Source organism: Misgurnus anguillicaudatus, chromosome 1 (genome assembly GCF_027580225.2).
Source record: "Misgurnus anguillicaudatus chromosome 1, ASM2758022v2, whole genome shotgun sequence".
Lineage (NCBI taxonomy): Eukaryota > Metazoa > Chordata > Actinopteri > Cypriniformes > Cobitidae > Misgurnus > Misgurnus anguillicaudatus.
Window position 1 is genome coordinate 13,974,743 of NC_073337.2, and position 27,107 is coordinate 14,001,849.

The 27,107-nt window shown below is 39.1% G+C and overlaps 3 protein-coding genes across 4 annotated transcripts; 1 reads left to right on the forward strand and 2 right to left on the reverse strand.

Annotated features, from left to right (window-relative positions):
- Window positions 1-618: 618 nt before the first annotated feature.
- On the reverse strand, window positions 619-16,204 carry LOC129432086 (bile acid-CoA:amino acid N-acyltransferase-like). The gene is made up of 10 exons (XM_055190303.2): window positions 16,012-16,204; window positions 15,129-15,228; window positions 14,831-15,021; window positions 11,692-11,855; window positions 11,484-11,603; window positions 11,300-11,382; window positions 10,914-11,007; window positions 10,757-10,837; window positions 3,580-3,718; window positions 619-1,483 (listed from the first exon to the last, which is right to left on the reverse strand). The coding sequence occupies exons 1-10, from the start codon at window positions 16,202-16,204 to the stop codon at window positions 1,353-1,355; spliced, it is 1,296 nt and encodes a 431-aa protein (XP_055046278.2). The 3' UTR covers window positions 619-1,352.
- Window positions 5,110-10,354, forward strand: LOC141363710 (uncharacterized). 2 transcript variants are annotated; one of them, XM_073866898.1, is made up of 3 exons: window positions 5,110-5,848; window positions 5,956-6,750; window positions 10,107-10,354. In XM_073866898.1, the coding sequence occupies exons 1-2, from the start codon at window positions 5,635-5,637 to the stop codon at window positions 6,345-6,347; spliced, it is 606 nt and encodes a 201-aa protein (XP_073722999.1). In that variant the 5' UTR covers window positions 5,110-5,634; the 3' UTR covers window positions 6,348-6,750; window positions 10,107-10,354. The 2 variants fall into 2 exon arrangements, with proteins under 2 accessions (XP_073722999.1, XP_073722996.1); XM_073866895.1 differs by lacking the exon at window positions 10,107-10,354 and adding an exon at window positions 6,925-7,134.
- Window positions 16,205-17,853: 1,649 nt separating the features above from the next.
- Window positions 17,854-25,630, reverse strand: LOC129432593 (peroxisomal succinyl-coenzyme A thioesterase). The gene is made up of 11 exons (XM_055191083.2): window positions 25,455-25,630; window positions 24,541-24,737; window positions 21,217-21,316; window positions 20,915-21,105; window positions 20,262-20,425; window positions 20,040-20,159; window positions 19,879-19,961; window positions 19,206-19,299; window positions 19,024-19,104; window positions 18,662-18,800; window positions 17,854-18,316 (listed from the first exon to the last, which is right to left on the reverse strand). The coding sequence occupies exons 2-11, from the start codon at window positions 24,731-24,733 to the stop codon at window positions 18,186-18,188; spliced, it is 1,296 nt and encodes a 431-aa protein (XP_055047058.2). The 5' UTR covers window positions 24,734-24,737; window positions 25,455-25,630; the 3' UTR covers window positions 17,854-18,185.
- Between the last annotated feature and the right edge of the window lie 1,477 nt (window positions 25,631-27,107).

Sequence of the window (27,107 nt, forward strand, 5' to 3'; positions counted from 1 at the left end):
GTATGGATGGTAAACATGCATGTTTATGAGAAAGATGGACTAAGAAACCACAGAAAGTGAATTTGAGACAAAAATTAAAACGCAGTTTGAGCTTGTTCCCAGAATGCATTGACTCTTTGGGGCCTTTTTTCGACAGATAAAATAAAATAAATGTTATCATTCAGTAAGTTATTTAATGTATCACCTGCATGGATGTATAAGGTACTATCTGAGTCTTTTTTTCAAAATTGAGTAATTCACATAGTCTTATTCTGTGACAACTTTTTTGCATTATGTGATGAGTTTTCAACTTTTTATTAAAAAAAATCTATCAAGTTAAATGGAATGCAAAAACATTGAACTCAAAGCTACTCAAAATGCAGACAGAACCGATTAGTCTAACGCCGCGAGCCTTCGTTACATTAAATGTAAAAATGAATTTTTTTACACCTCTGCTTAAAAGGCCACAAACTAATCTTGTTTTGAGTAAGCTTAAGGGCCTGTTGCAATGACAGCAACTTCAGGATGTGTTTCGAAGAACCAATAATCCAAAATCAGTCAAATCTTCAACTATCAAATCCTTCTAACAGAGTTAGTGGCATACGCTAATTTTACCAACAAATTCATTTGCATATAGAAGTGTTGTAAATTACGCTGAAAGTTTCTTCGAGAAGTTCAGATGTGTGAAATATTATTTGTGTTTATGTGTAAATGACTAAAAAGATTCTTATGAACATTGTGTGATTCATTATTAGTTTTATTAGGCTAGTCAATTTTACTTGAATTTCATTGCAGCAACTCTAAATGGTACTCAGTAGTTTGAATGGCCCCCACATGCTTGTATGCATGACTTGTCGGGGCATGCTCCTAATGAGGCAACGGATGGGGTGTTTCCTCCCAGATCTGGACCAAGGCATCACTGAGCTCCTGGACAATCTGAGGTGCAACCTGGCAACATATATAATGTCCCAGAGGTGTTAGGTCAGGCGAGCATGTGGGCCATTCAGTGGCAAATGCCAATCGAGATCTACTGTGCCTAGCACAGGGCCCACTAGAGGGCGTTTGGTCCGAGCAGTGTATTTGATAATATATGTGTACAGTGATTCCTAATCAAAATGTAACAATTAGGCATGTCAAAAATGTTAATCTCATGTTTCGTTTTTTGTTTTTTTGAACACATAAAATTCAAGTGTGATGATAACATTCATTACAATATATGCATATTTTCAAACCATATACTGTACTGTTACATGCTGTTGTGCCATTTGGAGTGCCTTATTTACAACATATTTCAAAATGCTTTAAATCATAATAAACATTAAAGGTCTATTTAGAGACATTTGATTGCTCATGACACTGTTGTAATCATACAACTAAAGTCTGGATTTAACTACACCATCTGTGCTGAAATAAAGGTGCTGCCGCAGAAATGCTAATATTTCTTTCCATGCATTCTCTTGTGCATATGCGTGTGGTTTGGTTTGTCCACCCCAAAGGAAGACAACTGCAAAGACAATAACAAACATACAGATGTCACATGATGGTTCACAGTCCCAAATAAGTGGAATGAAAAGTATAAAACAGAAGTGAGCACACCCCTGTGTAATACCACTTAAATGTCAAATGATTCAACTGTATTATTATATGGCCTTTAAGTAGACTAATTGCGTCTTTTCTAAACCAAGAAGCAGATTATTTTCCCTTTATAAAATATTAAAAAACATCATACTTTTAAAAACTAAAGACTGGACCAGGGCATCATCCAAAAGCCAGATTTACTAAACGATGCTAATTGGCATGATTCCAAAAAAGCGCCGATGGGATTGATAATATCTGCGGGTTATTTACTTAAAAGGTGCAAATGAAATAACACAAACGCAACAACTTTTTTCCATAATGACCAACGCAATCTAATAATAGCAACACAAATAAGATCAGGGTTGCCAAAAAGCAGAGACGATGAGTTGCACGTGAAATCTTAGCTAGGACACGTAAAAGTGAAGGTTTACAATAAGTTTCGAAAACCTCATATTGTGTGACACCTCCTAGTGACTCCTCTTTTATTTCCTCCAGCAAATAAATAAAGAAATTGCTTGGCAAACAATATTTTGAGTAATATGTTGCTCTGGCATTCCAAATACACTGTTACTTGTTAAAACAATCCTCTACCACGTGCTCTTTGCCTCTCCTATCAGTAACAATTTCAGCCATTTCAAGCTCAAAATGATTTAAGACATGCTTTTTTCGGCATTAAATAATGGCGCAAAAACCAGTAGGCCTAATATCACATGTGTGAATCATTTAAATAATCTTCTTCCATAAATTTCGTGTCTGAAAGGGAAACTCCTAGAAATGCATACACTCTAAAAAAACAAACGGTGCTATATAGCACCAAAACAATTGCTTTGGATTGTAACGATAGAAGAACCATTTTAGTGCCATATAGCACCGGTGAAGAACCAGTGAAGCACCAGTGAAGCACCAGTGAAGCACCAGTGTAGAACCATATAGGGGCCATATAGCACCACATATGGTTCTACTGTACATAGCACTATGTGGTTCTGCACGGGTGCTTCGCTGGTGCTTCGCTGGTGCTTCACTGGTTCTTCACCGGTGCTGTGTGGCACTGGAGGTGGTTCTTCTGTCGTTGCGGTCCGGGGCGGCTGTTTTGGTGCTGTGTAGCACCGTTTGTTTTTTAGAGTGTATGCAATATGGTCAGCCACAAAAACAACTAGACCACACTGCGCCTACTTAGTATATAGCCTAAATAGCGACATTCGTTATTTAACGCCAAAATGATGGTTTGCGCTGGCGCAAGCTCTTAGTAAATCTGTCGAAATGTCACAGATGTGTTATAAAATGAGGATCATTTAATTTTGGCTATATGGGTGCACATTATCTGATTTCACATATAAACGATTTCTCCCAATATATTAATACACATCCGATTATGATAATGCTATGCAAATAATATGTGAAAATGTAGCTTTCAATAAATATTTTTAATATAACAAATGTGATCATGCCTGGAAAGGCCCGGCTACAGTTCAGCGCTCTTATTTAATTTGATTTAGCGCAGAAAAGTAGCCATGACCAAAAAAAACGGACAAATGAAATATTATTTGTGATTTTTAAATGATAAAAACTAAGCTTTATATACAATTCCTTAAACGTTAATTTATAACAAGAAAAACATTGAAATCAATGATTTTATAGACACTAAGCTTTATTCTTTTCCGAAGAAAAACACTCTCAAAATGCTGTTTTACTCAGGGTTGGGTCACTAGACAACACTGCTGGGTTAAAATGACCTGACTACTGGATTATTGTCAATCAACCATGAGTTGAGTCAACACAGCAGCTGGGTCAAAGTAACCCTGCAGTTAAAACAGAGTTTTAATACGGAGCTTTGATAAGAAAGACGACAAAAAACTGCAGCAGTAAGAAATCTTAAATATTGAGGATGCATTGTCATGCATTGTGATATCAGATTGAATTAAACCCATTTACGTAATCGTAATCGAATAGTGAGACCAGTGACTATTTACACCGCTAAAGACACATCCAATGATGCAATTTAATTATACAATGTTTGCGTACCTTTCCTATGGTCTAGACGGATGAAGTTACTTGCACGGATGTGAGGTGTGTAAGGAGGTTCGATCAGATGACCTGCACCAGGATATGTCAGGACTTTCAACAAGTGAAGATTTCCTGCTTTCTCCATTATCAGCTTCATCTGGGTTTACATGATAAACATCAAGGATTCAGTGGTTGCATCATGGGTAAGAACACTACAGTTAATAATACAAAGTAACAACAATACATTGTTTTTAACAATTCAATGTTATCTGTATAATAATTCAGTAAGTCAGTATTACGTAATATTCCCACTATACCAAGGTGGAAGACTGTGATAGAGAATAAAAGTGTGCACACTACTCTGCTTTACTAACATAAAAAAATTATCTTAAACAGCTACCTATACAGAGCACAGTATACATCAGGTACAATTTTCAAGGGGGCACTATCTCTGTTGCTCAAAGAAAAATGTTTAATTTCATATTGATTTTAATCACAACTGTGAAACTGTGAAAAACACTGTTACACAGCGTTTTGTGGTAAATGCCGTAAGTACATGCAATGCCCCATCTTCATATCTGCCTTGCCCTGCATAAGATATTTGTGGTGAAGACATTTGTCAACATCTGTGAGTTACAGTCATTATGGGGAATGAAATACCCAAGGTGCTATGCTTAGGTCATTGCTACTGTTTCAGTTTAACTGTTTATTTTTAACGAACGATTGAAACTTTTGATCTGTACAACAATGAACTCATGAGACGTCTGTCAATCAGTCATTCAAAGCCAAGTAAAAAATCACGAGAGGACAAGAAATGATAACAGCCAAAGTGACCGGTATCTGTGTCTAATAAATGCATGGCCTATATATAATGTGGTGAAAGTTGTAAAACTTTTTATTATCTGAAAATGCCTCTCATTTTATTATCTGCACAATGAAAGATATCAGAAATCGGAGAGTGTGCTCACATACAACATGTGTTTTCACACCCCTGTTTTAGAGGCTTTTGCATTGCTAGACTTGCCACATTCTGCACTCCCCAACAGTGTTGGGGGTAACGCATTACAAGTAACATGCATTACGTAATAATATTACTTTTCTGAAGTAACGTGTAAAGTAACGCATTACTTTATAAATGTACACAGTAATATTTGAGTTACTTTTTCAAAAAAGTAATGCAAGTTATTTTTTAGTTTAATTAATTCGATTGAAAATTTTTTTACTGAATTAAGCTAAACGTAGTCACATTATGCACTCTATGCGTACACGCCTGTGTGGGAACAGTTTGAGTCAGAAACTGAGATGGCAGGCCAGAGCTCGACACTTTTGTGATGAAATATGCAATTTTTTAATGCAGAACTTTTCAGTCATAAAACACCTGCAAGGCGTGAAAAAGATCAAGCCTCAGCCAAGAAAAAGTAACGCAAAAGTAACTAAAAAGTAACGTAAGCATTACTTTTCATGAAAAGTAACTAAGTAATGCAACTAGTTACTTTATTTGGAGTAACTTAATATTGTAATGCATTACTTTTAAAAGTAACTTTCCCCAACACTGTGTCACGGTAGGAAAATCCATTGTTTTCCTCCGTGTCATGTTTGTGTGTGTGTGTTGTTCACTTACCCTGCCATGTGCTCGTTAGAGCGATCCCTTTCACCTGTGTGTTGATTGTCTCGCTCCAGCTGTTCATCATTACATCATCTCCATAAGAACTCACCTGACTTTCTGTTCCCTGCCAGATTCTATTGTTTGCTCAGTCTCCGTGTTGCTTGGTTGTTCCCTGTGCTTTGGATTACGTGTTTCAGTTGGATGTGTATTGTCGTCGTCGTCTTCGTGTGGATGTTCCGTGTCAGCCTGGATTTCACCACTGCTCACCACTCCACCAACGTCGCACTCAAAACACCAACTTCCACCGTAGTCATCGTCACCATTGCCATCAACAACACCGGACTGGATTACTTCCGCATTTGACTTTGAATACTCTCTCTTTGTTTCTATTTAATAAACATTGTTCATTTTTACACCTGCGTTTGCTTCCGTCTTTTACAAGTCATTACAGAAGAATCTGGCCAAACATGGAAGCAGCAGGTGGCCAGCCGATCTCCGCGTTGGAGGAGTTTCTCCAGCGATCTCTGGCTCGTATGGATCATCAGGATCAAACCATCGAGGACATGCGGAAGGCCGTCCAGGCAATGGTGGCGAAGGTTTCCGAGCTCTCTCAGCGATCTCCGAACATCACGCCTCCCACTGCGCCACCCATGCCGCCCGCACCATCTTCACCTCCAGGGGGTAGTTTCATCCAGGAACCGAGACTGCCAATCCCGGAGAAATATGCCGGTGAGCCCAACTACTGTCGTACTTTTCTCTCTCATTGTTCTCTACATTTCGCCCAACAGCCCCGGACATTCTCGCTCGAGGAGACCAAAGTGGCGTTCACGCTCTCGCTGCTCTCGGGCAAGGCTGCCCTCTGGGGGACGGCGGTATGGGAAAACCACGACAGCTGTTGTTCCTCGTTCGCCTCGCTTTCCGAAGAAATGAAGAGGGTTTTCGATCGCTCCGTCGCCGGGAGGGAGGCCGCCCGGCTCCTCACGGATCTCCAGCAGGGGGAGCGGTCGGTCTCGGACTATGCCATCGAGTTCCGTACCCTGGCGGCGGAGTGCAGGTGGAACGAGGAAGCGCAGTGGGACCATTTCCTGCATGGGTTGGCGGATCGGATCCATCGAGAGATCATCACGGCGGAATTACCGAAGTCGCTCAACGGTCTGGTGGACTTGGCGATCCGGGTTGACGCACGCCTGTCTACCGTTGCCAGAAGGAAGACTCAAGTTCTGCCCCTACGTCAAGCGGAGTCCACGGATCCTCCCATCGAAGTTTCCGCCGGTGGTCTCTCAGATCCGGAACCCATGCAGGTGGGTCGAGCTCGGTTACCCTGGAAGGAGAGGAATCGGCGGAGATCCTTGGGTCTTTGCCTATACTGTGGTGAGTCGGGTCACCAATGTCAGAGGTGCCCGGTAAAAGACCAAGCCCGATAGTAAAACAGAGGCTACTATCGGGCAGGATCTCCGCACAGAAGACCTCTACTACATCCACTCTCCTTCCGGTGAGACTACGGTGGTCCACTATGTCACACTCGGGGCACGCACTTCTGGATTCGGGGGCGGAGGGCAACTTCATCGACAGCTCACTAGCACGTAAGCTCAAGTTGCCTTTCACTGCACTCACCCACCAGATTGCGCCCTTCGCCCTCAATGGACATCAGTTACCCACTATCAAGTACACCACAGCACCTATCACACTCATCACTTCCGGAAACCACACAGAGACTATTTCATTTTTTATTACTGACACTGCTCTCTCTCCCATAGTTCTTGGTCATCCGTGGCTTCATTCCCATAACCCAAGAATTGACTGGAAACTGGGTTCTGTTACCAGCTGGAGCGAGGAGTGTCATAAGTCCTGTCTTGTCTCTGCTTGTGTTTCTGTGTCTGAGTCTGTGTTTCAGGGGAAAGCAGTGGATTTGTCTACCGTGCCCGTGGAGTACCATGACCTGAAGGAGGTGTTCAGTAAGTCGCGGGCTGATTCTCTTCCTCCTCATCGTCCCTATGACTGTGCGATAGACTTATTGCCAGGTACGTTTCCGCCTAAGGGCAAGTTATACTCTCTGTCTGTTCCGGAGATTGAGGCCATGGAGAAATACGTTTTTGTTTCTTTAGCAACGGGGTTCATCCACCCTTCTTCTCCAGCGGGGATGGGGTTCTTTTTTGTGGGGAAGAAGGATGGATCCTTGCGACCTTGTATTGACTACTGAGGGCTGAACAACATAAGGGCAAAGAATACTTATCCTTTGCCGTTGATGTCTTCAGCTTTCGAGAGGTTGCAGGGAGCGTCCGTTTTCACTAAATTGGACTTACGTAATGCATATCATTTGGTTCGCATCAGGAAGGGGGATGAATGGAAGACTGCGTTTAACACCCCTCGTGGCCATTTTGAGTACTGCGTGATGCCTTTCGGTCTCACGAACTCGCCGGCAGTCTTCCAAGCACTCGTTAATGACGTGTTGCGAGACATGGTAGACCAGTTCATATATGTTTACCTGGATGACATATTGATTTTTTCTTCGTCTCTCCAGGAACATTTGCAACACGTACGACGAGTGCTTCTGCGGTTGTTAGAGAATGGGCTTTTTGTCAAGGCGGAAAAATGCGTTTTTCATGCACAGTCTGTTTCTTTTTTAGGACACATCATTTCGACTGAGGGTGTTCGCATGGATCCTGAGAAAGTTAAGGCTGTGGTAGATTGGCCATCCCCAGAGTCTCGCAAGGCCCTGCAGAGATTTCTGGGGTTCGCCAATTTTTACCGGCGTTTCATTCGCAATTTCAGCCAACTAGCCGCACCTCTGACCGCTTTGACTTCCCCTGGTTTGACGTTCAGGTGGTCAGACGCAGCTGAGGCTGCGTTTGCCAAACTGAAAAGCTGCTTTGTTTCAGCTCCCATTCTTGTAACCCCTGATCGTTCACGTCAATTCATAGTGGAGGTCGACGCGTCAGAGGTGGGGGTAGGAGCAGTGTTGTCCCAGCGCGCATCCTCAGACGGAAAGGTTCATCCTTGCGCGTATTTTTCCCATCGTTTATCTCCTGCGGAAGTTAATTATGACATTGGCAATCGAGAGTTGTTGGCGGTCAAGCTAGCACTGGAAGAATGGCGTCACTGGCTTGAGGGGTCGGGTGTACCTTTCATTGTATGGACGGACCATAAGAATCTCAAATACATTAGAACTGCCAAAAGACTTAACTCCAGGCAGGGCTCGGTGGGCATTGTTTTTCGGTCGTTTCGATTTTACACTTTCTTACCGGCCGGGTTCCAAAAACATCAAACCCGATGCTTTATCCCGTCTTTTTGAGCGTTCCGATCGTACTGCTACTCCCGAGCCTATTTTACCAGAGAGAATCATTATCTCTGCGCTCAGATGGGAGGTCGAATCGAAGGTTTTGACAGCCTTAGAAGGGGTAACGCCCCCGGCTCGCTGCCCACCGAACCGTTTATTTGTGCCGGAAGGGTTACGGTCAGACGTTCTCCAGTGGGGTCATGGTTCCAGTGTTGCTTGTCACCCAGGGGTTAGTAGAACTAGGTTTCTAGTCAAGCAACGATTTTGGTGGCCTGGTATGGCTCGTGACGTCCACGACTTCGTCTTGGCTTGTTCGGTTTGTGCCGTTGGTAAGACTTCCAATCGTCCTCCAGATGGGTTACTTTTACCGCTGTCTGTCCCTTCGAGACCCTGGTCCCACATTTCGCTAGATTTTATTACCGCCCTCCCACCCTCTAAGGGTAATACGGTGATTTTGACCGTAGTGGACCGGTTCTCGAAGGCGACCCATTTCATTCCCTTGCCCAAATTACCATCAGCCAAGGAAACAGCGGTAGCTGTCATTGACCACGTCTTCCGAATACATGGCCTCCCGACAGACGTGGTCTCTGACAGGGGTCCCCAGTTTGTGTCCAAATTTTGGCGAGAGTTCTGCAAATTGCTAGGGGCGACTGTTAGTCTTTCATCCGGGTTTCATCCCCAGAGCAACGGTCAAACCGAGCGAGCCAATCAGGACGTCGAAAGGGTGTTGCGATGTCTGGTTTCCAAGAATCCTTCGTCCTGGTGTCAGCAACTCTCAATTGTGGAGTACGCACACAATTCTCTGCCGGTGTCATCTACGGGCATGTCTCCATTTAAGTGTAGTTTAGGGTACCAACCACCTAATTTTGTCAGTACTGAATCCGAGGTGTCGGTTCCCTCCGCAAACGCACTTGTCCAGAGGTGCCACCGCACCTGGACCAGAGCTCGCAGAGCTCTGCTCCAGGCAAGGTCACGCACCAAGGCCAAGGCCGATCGCCACCGGTCGAAGCCTCCCCGATACGTCGTCGGTCAAAGAGTGTGGCTTTCTACCCAGAATATTCCGATGCGTTCCGTCTCGAATAAACTTGCTCCCAAATTTATTGGCCCGTTTTCTGTTACCAAAATCATTAATCCGGTAACAGTGCGTCTTAGCCTTCCTCCTGCGTACAGGAGGGTTCACCCCGTCTTTCATGTCTCCAAAATTAAACCGGTGATTTCTTCCCGTCTTAATCCGCATACCCCGGTTCCCCCTCCGCCTCGTATCGTTAATGGGGAGACCACTTATTCGGTTAACCGTATTCTGGACTCCAGACGGAGGGGACGCGGATTTCAGTACTTGGTGGATTGGGAAGGTTACGGTCCGGAGGAGAGAAGGTGGGTTCCTGCTCGGGACATACTGGATCACCGCCTTATTGATGAGTTCAATCAACAGGTAAAGCAGGCTGGGAACGCCGAGGGGCGTTCCTAGGGGGGAGGGTACTGTCACGGTAGGAAAATCCCATGTTTTCCTCCGTGTCATGTTTGTGTGTGTGTGTTGTTCACTTACCCTGCCATGTGCTCGTTAGAGCGATCCCTTTCACCTGTGTGTTGATTGTCTCGCTCCAGCTGTTCATCATTACATCATCTCCATAAGAACTCACCTGACTTTCTGTTCCCTGCCAGATTCTATTGTTTGCTCAGTCTCCGTGTTGCTTGGTTGTTCCCTGTGCTTTGGATTACGTGTTTCAGTTGGATGTGTATTGTCGTCGTCGTCTTCGTGTGGATGTTCCGTGTCAGCCTGGATTTCACCACTGCTCACCACTCCACCAACGTCGCACTCAAAACACCAACTTCCACCGTAGTCATCGTCACCATTGCCATCAACAACACCGGACTGGATTACTTCCGCATTTGACTTTGAATACTCTCTCTTTGTTTCTATTTAATAAACATTGTTCATTTTTACACCTGCGTTTGCTTCCGTCTTTTACAAGTCATTACACACTGCTCCTCAAGTTAGACGTGATTAACTCTTAGAAGACGTGATAAAATAAATTAATAAATAAAAATGTGAAACAAAAAATAAAGCGCAATCTCGAACATCTGCTCATTCTAATCACTCATCAGATGATAAATCTTTAATCACCCAAACTTAATGATAGCCAGTCATTTTAGTTTCTAATCTTTATTAACCTGTTAATTAAGCCACCCCACACACTTTTTAGCACAGATCATGAAAAGCAACAGCACTGGGTAAAATCCTCTTATTATCAAAATTATTTCATTTACTTTTACAGTGGTGGTTTGTACTGAGAGATACATGTAAGACTCACATCTTCAGCAGATTCAACAGAAGGCCAGTTCTCATCATCACCACCGTTCACCAACAAAAGTGGACATTTTATTTTCCCAACCTGTGTATGTTAACAAAATATTAACATTACAAACATAATCTAACAAGTAAAAAAGTATTTTGGACACCATACTCACATCCACTTTGAGAGTTGGGTCTGAGGGAATCGGCAGCATTAAGTCTTTGTTCATCAATTGGTTGTCTTCATTCAAAGCTAACTTGTCTGAGCTCCTGCAAATTAACATTAACAGAAACCATAATTTTAAGAAAATGGCAGTGCTGTGCATGTTTCTCAAACTATGAGGGACTATATGTATGCTGATTGGTTGGATTACATGACCATGCTCCCGACGAACTTAGTTACAAAAACTTCATTTGAAATGAGACATGGGAATCTGAAGATATATGGCATTTATTCTTGTTGTATGAGATACCTCTGTGATGTAATGGCCTGTTGTACTGTGTTTCTGTATTATATTAATGGAGGACATTATGCTGTTAATTATTTTTAATATTCACTCACAATTTCAAATTCTGAAAGACTTTGATTATTGGTTTATCAACCGGAACCAGATGACTTCCACTGATACACATACAGCACTGTGGCTGCAAAATAAATAAAGACATATAGTAAGAGTTAAAGAGTACCAAAAAGCTATATTTGAAATGTAGATAAGTGTGTGTGTTTTTGTGTAAGTAAAGATAACCTTGATGATATTAGAGTAGACCACCATGCTAAGTGTGACTGAACTTCCAAATGAGAGTCCAACTACAGCCAGGTGGTCCCTTTGTACCTTTTGATGTCTCTGCAAGAACAGATATGCTTCCTACAAGAATCAAGTGTACACACAACAGACATTAATAATCACGGGAAGCCAAATATTTATGTCTAAATTTGTCCATGTTCAAAATTACCTCAATGTAAGATGCATCAACATCTGCCATTTTCTTATCATTGCGATTCATGTACTCTAGTGCCAGTGAGGCAAAGCCATGAGATGCCAACAGGGCAGAGCGATACTCAACTAAACCACCACCTCCTCCCCACAGGTCCAGCACTCCTGGGTAAGGTCCTGGACCTACAATACACACAAACACACATTATATTCGCTAACAAAATCTGTACCTATATTGTTTTTGTTGGATTTAAATCTTTTATTTCCAACACTGCAAAATTTCAAATGGATTGTCTTGTTCCAATAGCTCACAGAATAGATTCATGAACGTTTCACATGCTGTTTATACGCACCAAACGCAAGCCTGGCGCCCGGATGGCATAACTGGGGGGACATTTAAATCCCTTAAGGGGGGGGGTCCACACTATACCCTATTATTATTAATTCCCTGCTCCTTTTCCTTCATTATTAACTTATTTATTACAGCTACCCTTAGGCATTATATTGTATGCATTATACACATTTCAATGTAGTGATATTACACACTGCCTGAAAATAGTCCCCTTGGTTACTTTCAATAGCAGGGGACTATTTTCAGGCGCTGCGTAATATCATTGCGCCTCCTGCAGCAATGTTACAGCAGCAAAGTCCTTGATTATTACGCCAGAATGAGAGTAGTCCTAGCCATATCGGCCTAGAAAATCGCAACTTTTAATTTTCTGTCGGTCTTAGTACACGATGTAACTACAGAAGAGTCAAGTTTTAAATAGGAAAAATATTGAAACTCTTTGGTTATTTTTCGGGCATGCTGCTAATGGTCTAATCAGGTTCAATAGATTATGCTAAGCTATGCTAAAAGTAGTACAACCAGACCCGGAGATCAGCTGAATGGATTCCAAAACGATAAAAATAAAATTATTAACTCTAGGGGAGCTGGAAAATGAGCATATTTTCAAAAAGAGTGGAATGTCCCTTTAATAAGCCTGAGCAATTCGGTCCCCCCGAGCAATTCGGTCTCCCCTAGGACCCCGATTGGTATCTAGCACTAATGCCTGCTCAAAAATTTGTCGTTCCAATATCTCGTCTGCATACGCGGCTAGCAAGCTAATTATGTTGTACAAAATAGAAGCATAAATTTTTTTTTAAATAAAAGTTAACTAAAAAATAATATAATAAACTAATATTCATGTTGCAGACACGTCAGTACTTTTGTGTCATCATCTGCTTCACAAAAACAATACTTTTATTTTTTGTAAATTATTAACATACCTTACGGAATATATTTTTAATAGTAAAAGTGTAGAAATCATAGCTTATAATTATAATGTGTGATACAACTATGTAGTAATCATGTTTTGTATAAGTAATTAATGAGTAAGTAATTCTATAAGTAGACAGTCAAAAGTGGAAATGGTACAGTATAATAATCTAAATAATAAAATGACACAAGCAATGTGTAGATCTCCCACCTATAGCCTCATTTATATACTACTATATGAAACATATAATTTAAAAGACATCAATTGTAAGTTTAACAACTTTCTAACTACATAAATCATAACGCGATTTTGTAGGAATTATAATAAGGCGCTAAGAAAACTACCCATGAGGAGTTTTTTCAGCCAATGGAATCAAGCAGGGTCCTAGGGGAGACCGAATATTTATCTTCAATTAACATGTTTGTTTGTTTTGCTTTGATACAGAGAACCATGGAATGTTAATAGGATTGGTACTGACTACTAGGCCTGGCAAACTCGATTCCTTTTAAGGATCCGGGTTATTGTGAGTCACTTGAGTTAGGATTCATGAGACACAAGACACGAACCCAAATGCAGACATATGAAGCTCAGTACAGACTCACTTATAACCGGCTGATCCGCGCGACTCGAGATTTTCAGAGCCCAAAACAATGTAGACTCGCAGACCATGGGACTCATGAGACTTCACTCGCTCTTCAGATCTACTAACCAGCTGATTCGCGCAAACTGACTCAAGATTCTCACTCAGAGCCGGAAACACTGCAGATTCGCATGTCTCTCGAGTACGCAATGTTTCCGGCTCAAAGTGAGAATCTCAGGTCAGTTTGCCAAAATGTGGGTGTGTTCCTTTAAGTCTGGATTTCATGTCTCGACCCTTTGACGGGAAAGTGAATCTCCTCAGCCAATTTTAGGGCAGCCAAATCCAGTGTTGGGTTGGAACTGTTTTTGACAGTTTGTGACAGATGCACACAACAGTGCTGAATTCTAAAGCATACTTCACCAGGAGCATTATTATCATTGGGACTGGTGTAGAGAGAAGACAGTGGCCACAAAGAACTGCCCTGGCCCCTGGTTTCAGATTTTCTGCAGTTATTGCTAGAAAAAAATAGGGCAGCTTCAACTTTAAAAGTCTATGTGGTTGCAGTATTAGCACATCGTGTACAAATTGTCAAACTTTGGGAGCTCATGCTTTTGTTAATGAGTGTCTTTGCACCAAGTAGTTTAGGTAATCACCCATGCTTATAAATATCCACCAAATGGGTGTTGTGTGGCATGCCATTTGACTAGAAGTATGTTCACATCTTGGGCTGCACCAAAGGGTGTCCCTAAAACTGGCAAACACCTTTCCTGATACTACAGGGTTAATGTGGATGCTTCCAGTGCTATTGAAACAGCTATTTTGTTGGAGCCCGCAACTTTTTCGTAAGGATAAGCGGGACTTCCTTGCGACCTTATGTTCATAAATCATCCAGTGTGAAGCATTGCCTCTGGTGGTCAAAGAGAATGAAGCAGAATGAGACTTACTATTTATCTGCAGGGACGGTTAAGAGGGTTACAAAGTTACAATTTTCCAGTAGAGAGCTTTTAGTGTACATTTACATTTCGTTAATGTTAGGGTTAGTATGTTATTGTTGCATATTTTAAATCGACCCATGCCCTGTTTTAGTAAATATTTAGTAAAGAACTGACTTCTGTCTGGTGAATATCTGGTGATACTTTTATTTTGTTATCAAAAGGAAATAGAAATCATGCATTGAAACTTGCATCATTTACTAAGATTTTACAATTGAATGAATTGATGTTTGTTTCTGCTTGTGTATGTAGTGGATCTTAAGGATAATTGTAAATATGAACTTTTAACATTCATGGGTTAGATGAGTACTGGATGTGTCTTTGTACCTGGAGGAATAAATAAAGTTCCTTTCAGTCCTCTTTCTCTAACATCCACCCTCTGCACTCCTGGTGCGATGTACCAGCGCTCTGTGACACTGGCTGCCAGGGCTGTTTGCTGGCTGAAGCCTTGAGATAGATGACCACTGTACACTGAAATGTGGACTACCCTAGGTGTAAGTATGTCCACCCTACGCAATCTTGAACAAAAAAATTGTAATTAAGATTTACAGGCCTAACAAACCTTTTATATATGGTTGATTTAAAAAAAGTAATTTGTTTTAAACCATCAGATTTTATAGGCTACCTGAGTCCACTTCGACTTGCTGGTACAGGGCTCATGCTCCATAGCAACCCCATGGCCTCTGTCCCTTCATAAGTGCCTCCCAAACTTTCATCTTTGGCCACTAAAGTTCATAACAGGATATTGACATTGTAGTATTATACGTAAAAAATGGTTTCACTTTATTTAGATAATTCATCTCATTTTAAATAGTTTTTACAGTAGTAGTAACCTGTAGTGTCTGGTGGGAAATATGGTTACTATAGTAGCTTTGGTTAAAGACATTAAAGTGATAGTCCAGCGAAAAATTTAAATTACTATTCACAGTCAAGTCATCCTCAATGTACATCACAAAGTTATTTTAGAAAATGTCCTTTAAAAAAATTATAAACCATAATAACTAGCTTTTGGTATCAGCCAAGGTGGATTCACTGAGCTTCTTCATTGTTCAGGCGGGCAGCACCAACGGTAATATGCATTATCACCACCTAACTCACTTTCGTCAGAGTAGAAGCCACTCCAACACAGTAGGTGGCGATAATGTACCTTATTGTTGGTGCTCGGCCCTATTAACAAAGAAGAAGAAGCTCTGTGTATATGCCTTGGCAGATACCGAAGCCATTTATTAAAATATTTTTAAAATTGATTTTTTTTTATAAAACTGCATCAATTACCCCCTTAATTCTCTGATGGATGCACTTTTTTCGGCTTCAAAGTCATAAGCTGTTCCCTGGTCCCTGTTTACTACCGTTATAAAGCGTGAAAGAGCCAGGACATTTCTAAAATAAATTTGCGTTAGTCTGAAACAAAATAATCATGTACATTGAGGATAGCCTGAGGGTGAGTTAATCATGGGGTCGTTTCATTTTTCACTTGAGTATACCTTAAATTAGACTTTACTAAGCACCTGTCACTGTCCCATGATGATTACTGATGTAGTGTCCAAAAGCCTCCCAGAAGTCTTTGTCTTCTGACTGATGTAAAGCATGTAGCGTCACCTCCTGATTTGGCAATAAGTTAATTACGACAATCTGAAACCTCTCGTCCACCAGACCTCGAATCGGCTGCACAGAGAGCAACGGACATTTTCTAGCGCTCATAGTCCTATAAAGAGTTTTCATAAGAGATTAAACTGTTTTATAATACAGTAAATACAGTAAATCAGCAGGTCTAAACGTTCAATGACAATTGATTTATTCAAACTTATACCATTCCAAACATCTGCAAGTCCATATGGCTTGTGCTGATTCGTGAAGACCTGTTTACAGGCTAAAATTAAATATTATTTCATAAAAATCTTATTGATTGTTACATCTGTCAAATATGGGATTCTTACTTTGCCTCAATTCCTTACAGATTTATATTTTGAGCAGTTGACTGTTGCCAGATGATTGACATGTTGATGTGTCTCTGGAGCAGCTGAATCTGGCATCAATGTGTATTTAGTTGCCCCAATCTGTTAATATTTAGCACCTGTTTATACCTTGTTCTTTGTTCAGTCTTGCATTTGGTTTATATCTCATTGTTTTGGGATGATAAACATCTCATGGCACTTGAATTCTCCATGTAATTTCCCCCATATCACAATGCTTCCAGTGAAGCCACCAGTTTGCACCATTTTTAAGTGTTTAACACAATAATAATTCCTTGTATAAAAATCTTGACTACCCATTAACCTGCAAAAAATATTTAACCATTTGGTGAATCGCTGCAAACACCGCTCACTCAAAGATCTGATGAAAAACTGACAAATATATTTCATTTAACTGAAACTTACCTTCAGTTAATATTCACAGAGTATGTTGAAAATCGAAGCTTTCTTGACAAAATTGTAGTCAGAAGTACAGGTTGTTCGATATAAACACAAATAGCAACAAAATTTATGCTAAACGCTTAAAACGCTTGCTTAGGTAACGGCAAAAGGCGTTTATTTCACCGAACACTAGCTTAAGTCTGATCAGCCAAGGGAAGGAAAACAAAATATGACCACTCAGTTGAGATCTGGGGTAGGTTGGGATTGCAAAACAGGAGGGAAATGAAGGCACAGGCATTCGGCTGAACTTTAGCATGAACATGGTTAAATATAAAATTTGCCTTAAAGAGCCAATTATGGTCCGATTCACATTTCTACATTTCCTTTGATGTGTAAGTGTGTATTAGTACATGTTAGCGATATGCAAAAAGTACAAACCCCAAAGTAAAAGATGATGCGAGTTATCATTTCCAACATATATCTCTTTTCTTGGACAACAACAAACACACAGATTGTAGGCAACAGTTTACTTCCTGGGCCGGATGACGTGGACAAGATCGACATTATCATAAATCCTCCCGCTTTGACTCACAGCCTGTAAGTTAACCCCATGTTAGCATTGCATTGTGAGCGAATCTTTCAAACATGATAAGGAGCGCCACATTTCCGGCTGATGTCAGAGGTATTCAGGCCAATCACAACAGATTAGCTGGCCAATCAGGGACACAGTGCTTTTCAGATCGATGAGTTTTGTACAAAATCAATGCGTTTAAGGAAAGCAGTATATCTGGAGCTTCAAAAAATTCTCCTGATGTGGAAAATAATGTTTTTTTAACCATAAACCACGCAAACACATTGTAAAATACCAAATACAGAAAATAACGTTGTTTTTTTTAGCAATGACATAGGTGCACTTTAATCAGCATTCTGATTTACAGTAAGAACCTGTATATGGGGATAGTATTTTTATTTATTGATATAAATACAACTATACAGTATGCATGACGTTACATTAAACCTTAATATATCTCACACATTCTCAGACCCATACTTCAAAATTTTTTGACTTTCCATCTTATGACAGTGTATCACTTTCATTTTCAACAGTATTTGCTGATAGTCAACTTAATGCATTGTAAAGCCTAATTACAGATTTTTATATAAAATATATATTTTCAAACCATATGGAACTGTACTGTTACATGCTGCTAATGTTCCATTTTGAGTGCCTTATTAACAACATATTTCAAAATGCTTTAAATCATAATAAACATTAAAGGTCTATTTAGAGACATTTCATTGCTCATGACACTGTTGTAATCATACAACTAAAGTCTGGATTTAACTACATCATCTGTACTGTAATAAAGCTGCTGCCGTAGAAATGCTAATATTTCTTTCCATGCATTCTCTTGTGCGTATGCGTGTGGTTTGGTTTGTCCACCCCAAAGCAAGACAACTGCAAAGACAAAAACAAACATACAGATGTCACATGAAGGTTCACAGTCCCACATAAGTGGAATGAACAGTAGGCTATAAAACAGAAGTTAGCACACCCCTGTGCAATACCACTTAAATGTCAAATAATTCAACTGCATTTAAGTAATTGTGTCTTTTCCAAATAAAAAACAGCCTACTTTTAAAGTATACTTTAATACTATAAAGACTAGGGGTGACCCCGAATAGTCAAAGATTTGATGCTTTGACCAGGAGAAGCCTGATTCGACTACCATTCTCACAGTCGAATCCTCACATGTGTAATAAAATGAGATAGACCAGTGACTATTACACAATGTTCGCATACCTTTCTTATGGTGTAGATTTATGAAGTTACTTGCACGGATGTGAGGTGTGTAAGGAGGTTCGATCAGATGACCTGCACCAGGATATGTCAGGACTTTCAACAAGTGAAGATTTCCTGCTTTCTCCATTATCAGCTTCATCTGGGTTTACATGATAAACATCAAGGATTCAATGGTTGTTAGACCATAAAGACTTATTTCATGTATCATGCATGGGTAAGAACACTACAATTAATAATACAAAGTAACAACAATACATTGTTTGATCAATGTATTCAATGGTATCTGTATAATTATTCAGTAAGTCAGTATTACATAATATTTCCATCATGCTCCAGCTTAATTACATATAATTATGACTCACATCTTCAGCAGATTCAACAGAAGGCCAGCTCTGATCATCACCGGCAATCACCAACAAAAGTGGACACTTTATTTTTCCAACCTGTGTATGTTAACAAAATATTATCACTACAATACATTAAAAATAATAATATTAACAAAACAATATAACAAGTAAAAAAGTCAGTTGGACACCAAACTCACATCCACTTTGAGAGCTGGGTCTGAGGGAATCGGCAGCATTAAGTCTTTGTTGATCAATTGGTTGTCTTCATTCAAAGGTAACTTGTCTGCGTTTCTGCAAATTAACATTGTCAGTTTCTAATGATAAACAGAAACCATAATTTTTTGCTCTTCAGAGCCAAAACTGGGAGTTTTAGGGAAATGCTTTCTTTGGCAGTTTCTTTCTCAGGGTGCAGTAACATCATTTAACGAGAGGGGGCGTAGTTAGTAGTGATAATGTTACTGCGCCCAAGGTCGAAGAGCTGCAAACTAAGTGCTCTTCCACCAAACAATACAATATAGCTCTCATTTTTTATAGCCTATGCTTAGAAAATCGCCACGTTTTATTTTGTGCCACCATACTTACTTGTGTAACTACTCATGTAACAGTCTTTAAATAGAGAAAACATGGAAGTGTTTGGTGGCTTCTAAATTCATCCCTGTTTGGATCCTAAGGAATGAATAGGGCTAGGCTAAATGCTAACACATTCACGACGCGCTGTACAAAGATTAAGTGTATGCATTGAAAAAAGATAGGTATGTATAAATTTATCTAAGTTGAGGGAAGAACATTGTAAAATTTTGAAAAACTGTGGTGTTTTCCTTTAAATCAGGTAGGACATTAAGCTGTAAATATTTTTTATTATCCACTCACATTTTCATCTTCTGAAAGATTTTGTTTATTGGTTTATCAAGAGGAACCAGATGACTTCCACTGATACACACACAGCACTGGGGCTGCAAATAAATAAAGACATATAGTAAGAGTACCAAAAAGCTACATTTGAAATAAGTGTGTGTGTAAGTAAAGAAAACCTTGATGATATTAGAGTAGGCCACCATGCTAAGTGTGATTGAACTTCCATATGAGAGTCCAACCAGAGCCATGTGGTCCCTTTGTACCTTGGGATGATTCTGCAAGAACTGATATGCGTCCTACAAGAATCAAGTGTACACACATCAGACGGTAATAATCACAGAAACCCAATTATTTTATGTCTAAGTCTGCCCATGTTAGAAGACAAAGTTCGGAATTACCTCAAAGTAAGATGTAGCAACACTTGCTATTTTCTTATCATTGGGATTCAGGTACTCTACTGTCAGTGAGGCAAAACCATGAGATGCAAACAGTGCAGAGCGATACTCAACTAAACCACCGCCTCCTCCCCACAGGTCCAGCACTCCTGGGTAAGGTCCTGGACCTAAAACACACACAGACATGCTTTATCTTGGCTATTAAAACTATATATTGTTTTTGATGGATTGAAATGTTGTCTATCCAAAACTGCAAATTTTCGCAGGACTTCATTGCTATAAATCATCCAGCATTGCCTCTGGTGGTCAGAAAGAATGAAGCAGAATGAGAGTTACTTATTATGTAACGGTTCAAAGGCTTACAAAGTTGCAGTTTTCCAGTAGACAGCTTTTAGTGTACATTTACATGTCTTGGTTAATGTTATTGTTGCATGTTTTATTAAATATTGTCAAAACAACACTTTACTTTTTTTTATTTTGCTATTTTACACAATTGTATGCACAATTGTATAATGATTTTCGTCATTTACTAAGATTTAACAATTGAATGAATTGATGTTTGTTTCTGCTTGTAGTGGGTCGGATAATTGGGAATATAAAACTTTTATCATTCATGGGTTAGACTGATCAAATGAGTACTGGATATGTCTTTGTACCTGGAGGAATAAATAAAGTTCCTTTCAGTCCTCTTTCTCTAACATCCACCCTCTGCACTCCTGGTGCGATGTACCAGCGTTCTGTGACACTGGTTGCCAAAGCTGTTTGCTGGCTGAAGCCTTGAGATAGATGACCACTGTACACTGAAATGTGGACTACCATAGGTGTAAGTATGTCCACCCTACGCAATCTTGAACAAAGAAATTGAAAGTTAAGATTAACAGGCCTAACAAACCTTTTATATTTATGGTTGATTTTAAACAAAGGAAATTGTTTTAAACCATCAGATTTTATAGGCTACCTGAGTCCACTTCGACTAACTGGTACAGGCCTCATGCTCCACAGCAACCCCATGACCTCTGTGCCTTCATAAGTGCCTCCCAAACTTTCATCTTTGGCCACTAAAGTTCATAACAGGATATTGACATTGTGGTAATATTCGTAATTTTTTCACTTTATTTAGCTAATTCATCTCATTTAAAATAGTGTTTACAGTAGTAGTAATCTGGTAACCTGTAGTGTCTGGTGGGAAATATGGTTACTATAGTAGCGTTTGTTAAAGACATTAAAGTGATACTCCAGCGAATAATGAAAACGACCTTATGATTTATTCACCATCAAGCCATACTCAATGTACATCACAAAGTTACTTTAGAAAATGTCCATTTATAAACCATAATAACTAGCTTTTGGTATCGGGAAAGGTGGATTCACAGAGCTTCTTCTTTGTTCATGCGAGTAGCAACAACGTTAATGTGCATTATCGCCACCTAACTCACTTTAATTAACTAACGTCACTCTCGTTAAAGTAGAAGTCACTCCAACACAGTAGGTGGCGATAATGTACCTTAATTAATTACACTCTGAGGCTATTTTGGGGATTTTCACCTGGATTTGGCCTACCAAATTTCAAAAGCTTCTCATACCCACAAGCAGAGGTGCACATACAAAAGTTTGGTATCATTTTACAGGAAACCCTTTGAAATTACATAAAACACTGTTAAAAGTGCTCAACATGGTTGTATGTGTTGTCAGTCCTCTAATAAACACAAAAATAAATAGGCGCTTTTTGATGTTTTTTTTCTAAAGTTTTTATTTGAAAGTGTATAACTCTGGCCCTGAGTGGGAACGAAACCTGCAGACAGTTTTGTTTTATTCCAGCAATTGCCAGCTTACAGAGGAAAAATAATTTTTTTCTCTATCACAATAAAGCAAAAGTTATTTTACTCCAACTGATGGGAAAAATAATACACTTTTTGTATACAATTTCTGCCAAAAAACATTTGAAGTGCTCCCATAACCACAAACAGTGGAATAAATGCAATATCTTTATATCATTTTGCAGAAAACCCTTCGAAGTTACATAAAAACTTGCTGTTTGTGACAAATATTGTTATTTATGTGGTTTTTCATATGATAAAACACCAAATTTTCTTTTTTTATGTTGTAAATACTGTCTTTGATAGTGTATAACTTTGGTTCTGGGTGCTCTAGCAGACTGCAGACAGTTCTGGTTGTTACCAGCAGCAGACAGTAAACACACAAAAAAAGAATGAACTCTTTAGCATGTCGCATTCAAAAGTTATTCTCATTTTACTGAAGTGTGCGAAAATACATTTTTCATATAAATATTAATTTTTTGTTTTGCACATATAATAAATAGCAAGGGATTAATTATGCACACAACCAAAGAAAATGCTGTGAATGGACTCATTTCTTAGAGTAGGACCTAAAATAAAAGATGGTATATCATTTGTGGCTTTCTGTGATATCTGAGGCTGTTCACACTCAAGTTTCACATATGTTTACAAAAGACGATTTTTTACCTCATTATTCATTCGACGATTGTTGGATATGTGATAATAATAGGACAAAAATACCGCTGTAGCATTATTCCTGAGAGTGAGAGCTTTCATTTGATATAAGACTTGCCCATGTTTGTCATACTTGAAAAATATGAAATATGTGAATATTAAATATGGAGGGGGGGGGTGATAGTGTAAATTAAGTTTAACTAACTTTCTTACAGTAAGACATATCTCAAAATGATGCATATCTGCAGAAAGTAGAAAGTCTAAGCTTTCAAACAGTATCTCATATGTGGTACTGGGTCCATGACAGACCATTAAAAATTAAAGGAATATTTTATATTATGTCAAAATAAGATAATTCTGGACCCCGTACAGGGTCCACGGTGCTTGGCGCTATTAACAAAGAAGAAGAAGCTCTGTGTACAGTCATATGTGTCCGAAACCGCTCCCTCGTTCACTCATTCACTATTCCCTATAGCAAATGACAATAGAGTCCACTATATGGGGAAGAAGGGAACGAAAATGAGTGAGCGATTTCGGACACTGACGTAATACCATGTGTCGGAGAGCTGTCACAGAGATTCGTCATAAACCCTTACACCTGTGTGCCTTTATTGATTGTACTGTGAAACGGTAAAGTTTACTATACTGTTGGTCACATCATTGGTCATGTTTATTATATTAGTTAATAATAAAGAGAACAAAACAAATGCTATTTATTTACTGTTGTTTATGTATGAATAAATAAGAATATGTATAATTAAAAAAAAAGATATCGGAATTATTTTGAATTTGTATATTTAAAAAAAGTAGAAAATAACTGACAACAAGAATTAAAAAATTGTGTATAAAATCTTTGCTGTTTACTGTCAGTATCCTTTATCTGATTCCACTTATGCGTTCGTCTCCCGTTGCATCATGGGAAATATGAGTGAGCGAGTGTACCCTCGAAATCAGAGTGCATTGTGGGTAAAAAAGTAGTGAACGAATGTAGGGAATGAAGTTTTCGGACACCATTACAAAATGGCCGACACCTGATATAGTGCACTATATAGTGGATAGGGAGCGGTTTCGGACGAAGCACACTAGATGTCGCCTTGGGGTTCTAAGCATGCGTCAAAACCGCCGCCATCTTGAAACAGGGGTCTTGTCATAGGAAGTAGCTAGGTAAAGCTGCTATCTCCGCCTGTACTTCGGATTCATTGACGATGCCGGACTTTGGTGCTACGTATGGATGTTAGGCCTACTAGCACTATGCATAAACTATGTTTAAAAAAGTAGATTTTCATAATATCAAACTATTATTTTTTTTCTTGACTCAATGCTAAATACATGTCTGATTGCTGATTGACCAAAAGAAAACCAAGAAAATCGCATTCCTGACGATTTATGGTGACTTTATTTCCGTTACACCATTGCCTACAATGACGCTGATGCGGGGCTCCCCTGTTTCAAGATGGCGGCTCTATTTGACGCATTCGTTCCAATGAACTGCCATATATACAGCAGATACGGAAGCTACTATTTAATTACTAGTTTATAAAGTTTCCCAAAAGACATTTAAAATTAAAATGGATATTTTTTAGAAAACTGCCTCAATTAGCCTACCCCCTTAATTCTCTGATGGATGCACTTTTTTGGGCTTCAAAGTCAGAAGATGTTCCCTGGTCCCTGTTTACTATCGTTATAAAGCATGATATTTCTAAAATAAATTTGCGTTAGTCTGAAACAAAATAATCATGTACATCGAGGATGGCCTGAGGGTCGTTTCATTTTTTGCTAGAGTATCCATTTAATTAGACTTTACTAAGCACCTGTCACTGTCCCATGTAGATCACTGATGTAGTGCCCAAAAGCCTCCCAGAAGTCTTTGTCTTCTGACTCATGTAAAGCATGTAGCGTCACCTTCTGATTTGGCAATAAGTTCATAACGACAATCTGAAACCTCTCGTCCACCAGACCTCGAATGGGCTTCACAGACAGCAACGGACATTTTCCAGTGCTCATAGTCCTATAAAAAGTTTTCATAAGAGATTAAACTGTTAAAGGATTCAGTGGTGGTTTAAGTATTTGAACATCCACTTGCACAAATCTTGTTGATTGTTGCAGTTCTCAAATATGGGATTATTACTTTGCCTCAATTCACTATAGATTTATATTTTGAGCGGTAGACTGTTCCTAGATGGTGGACATGTTGATGTGTCTGGAGCAGTCGAATCTGTCATCAATGTGTACATATTTATAGTTAATATCTGTTAATATTTAGCACCTGTTTATACCTTGTCCTTTTGTTCAGTCTTGTGTTAGGTCTCATTGTCCCTCTGTGTTGTAAGCATGTTTTGAAATAATAAACGTCTCATGACTCATGGCACTTGTATTTTCCTTGTAATTTCCCCAAAATCACAATGCTTCCATTGAAGCCACCAGTTTGTACCATTTTAACGTGTTTATTATTGTGTTAAACAGTTTAATACCTTGTACAAAATCTAACCTGCAGAGAAATATTTAACCATTTGGTGAATCGCTACAAAAAACGTTCACTAAAAGCCCTGATGGAAAAACTGACAAAAATATTTTATTTAACTAAAACTTACCTTCAGGAAACATTCACAGAGTATAAGGATGAAAACTGAAGATGTCTTGACAAAGTGGTAGTCAGAAGTTTAAGTTGATCGATTGACACAGATAGCAACAAAGTTTACGCTAAACGCTTAAGAGTCTTACTTACCAAACGAGGGAAACTGCAAAAGGCGTTTATTTCACTGACTACTGACTAGTCTGATCAGCCAAAGGATGAAAACTAAATATGATCACTCAGTTGAGATCTGATGTAGGTATGAATTGCCAAACAGGAGGGAGGCACTGGCATTTGGCTGAACTTTGGCATAAGCTTGGTTAAACATAAAATTAGCCTTAATAAGCATTCTGATTTACAGTAAGAACCTGTGTATGGGGACACTTATATTTTATTTATTGATATAAGAAATATATGCATGACGTTACTTTAAACCTTTGCTTAATATTGACATTCCCTCCTAAAAAAAAACAATAAAACCATTACAGAAAATTCTAATGGTTTTATTGGTTTTTTTTTTTGTTCTAATGGAATATAGCCCAAAACACACTACAGTGTATTGGTTTTTGTTGGTCTCTATTGGTTCTATGTATTGGTTCTAATGCAAAAGGTATTGGTTTTAATGGAATATGGCCCAAGACACACTACAGTGTAGTGGTTTTAATGCTTAAATCTAATGGTTCCTATTGGTATTTTAATGGAAACCATTAGAATTTTCTCTAATGGTTTTATTAATTTTATTCAGCAGGGATTTTGAGACTCATACTTCAAAATGTAATATTTTTACAAGATTCAGGCAAACACATGTCACATTTTGTCAAAATTCAGAGTTTTGGATCCAAAATATTGTGATTTGTCTAAATCTGATGAGTTTTCGAAAATGGGGGGTTGAGGGGGTCTGGGAGGACAGTGTTTGGACAGGGAAAATCAAGTCCAGCTGTTGTGTCAATTCTAATTCTAATTTAATATGCAAACTTGGACATAATGGGCATTGTTTTAAAGTGGCGACTGAATACGTTCAATTCTTATACCTTAAAACACGCACGAGAAGGATATTGATTTAAGGAAATCAAATATTGATTTGTGCTGACACATTTGATTATTGGTGATTTTTAGCTAAACACACTGGGCTAATATTGATTATAAAAAGGGCAGTTCTGGTTCTTCATTCTGATTGGTTGAAACGCGCAAGTCGTGATAAAATAAAAGGTTCAGACCGCATTAAGTATCACTGCGCCACTGTTGCTGCGTACTGATTTATGAAAATAAACACCACAGTCTTTAATCATATTTTAAATTTTTCTAAAATTGCACAATTAATGGCGATATCCAGATAAATGTCAATATGTTGAGTCATCTCTTCAATAAAGAGAAAACATTCCCTGAGGAGTTTCTACCTTAAATTCATACATCCGCTATCCACTGGGGGGCGATCTTACCCAACTTAAACACTGACTCATTCACTCAACACTGAAAAGAGCGTTGTGGAAGTTTGATCGTGGTTCTGAATCTGATCTCTTACAAAAGTTCTTCACAAAAATGGAATTATCTCCGAAAATTTGAGAAGGGATAAGAGAACAAATGAAGGTAGGATGAAACAGTTTTTATTTCAAGCTGAGAATCTGTTCTTTCATTTGATATTTTGTGTTTATTTAAAGAAGATCATTTTTCTGTAAGGCATTAAACTAAAACTGGGTGGCAACTTAAAAAAAAAAACGCTGACGCGGAAAGAGGATGCTTCCAAGCATATTTGATCATCACTTCAACAGTTGCACGATATAAATGTTAATGTATGAATTAGATGAA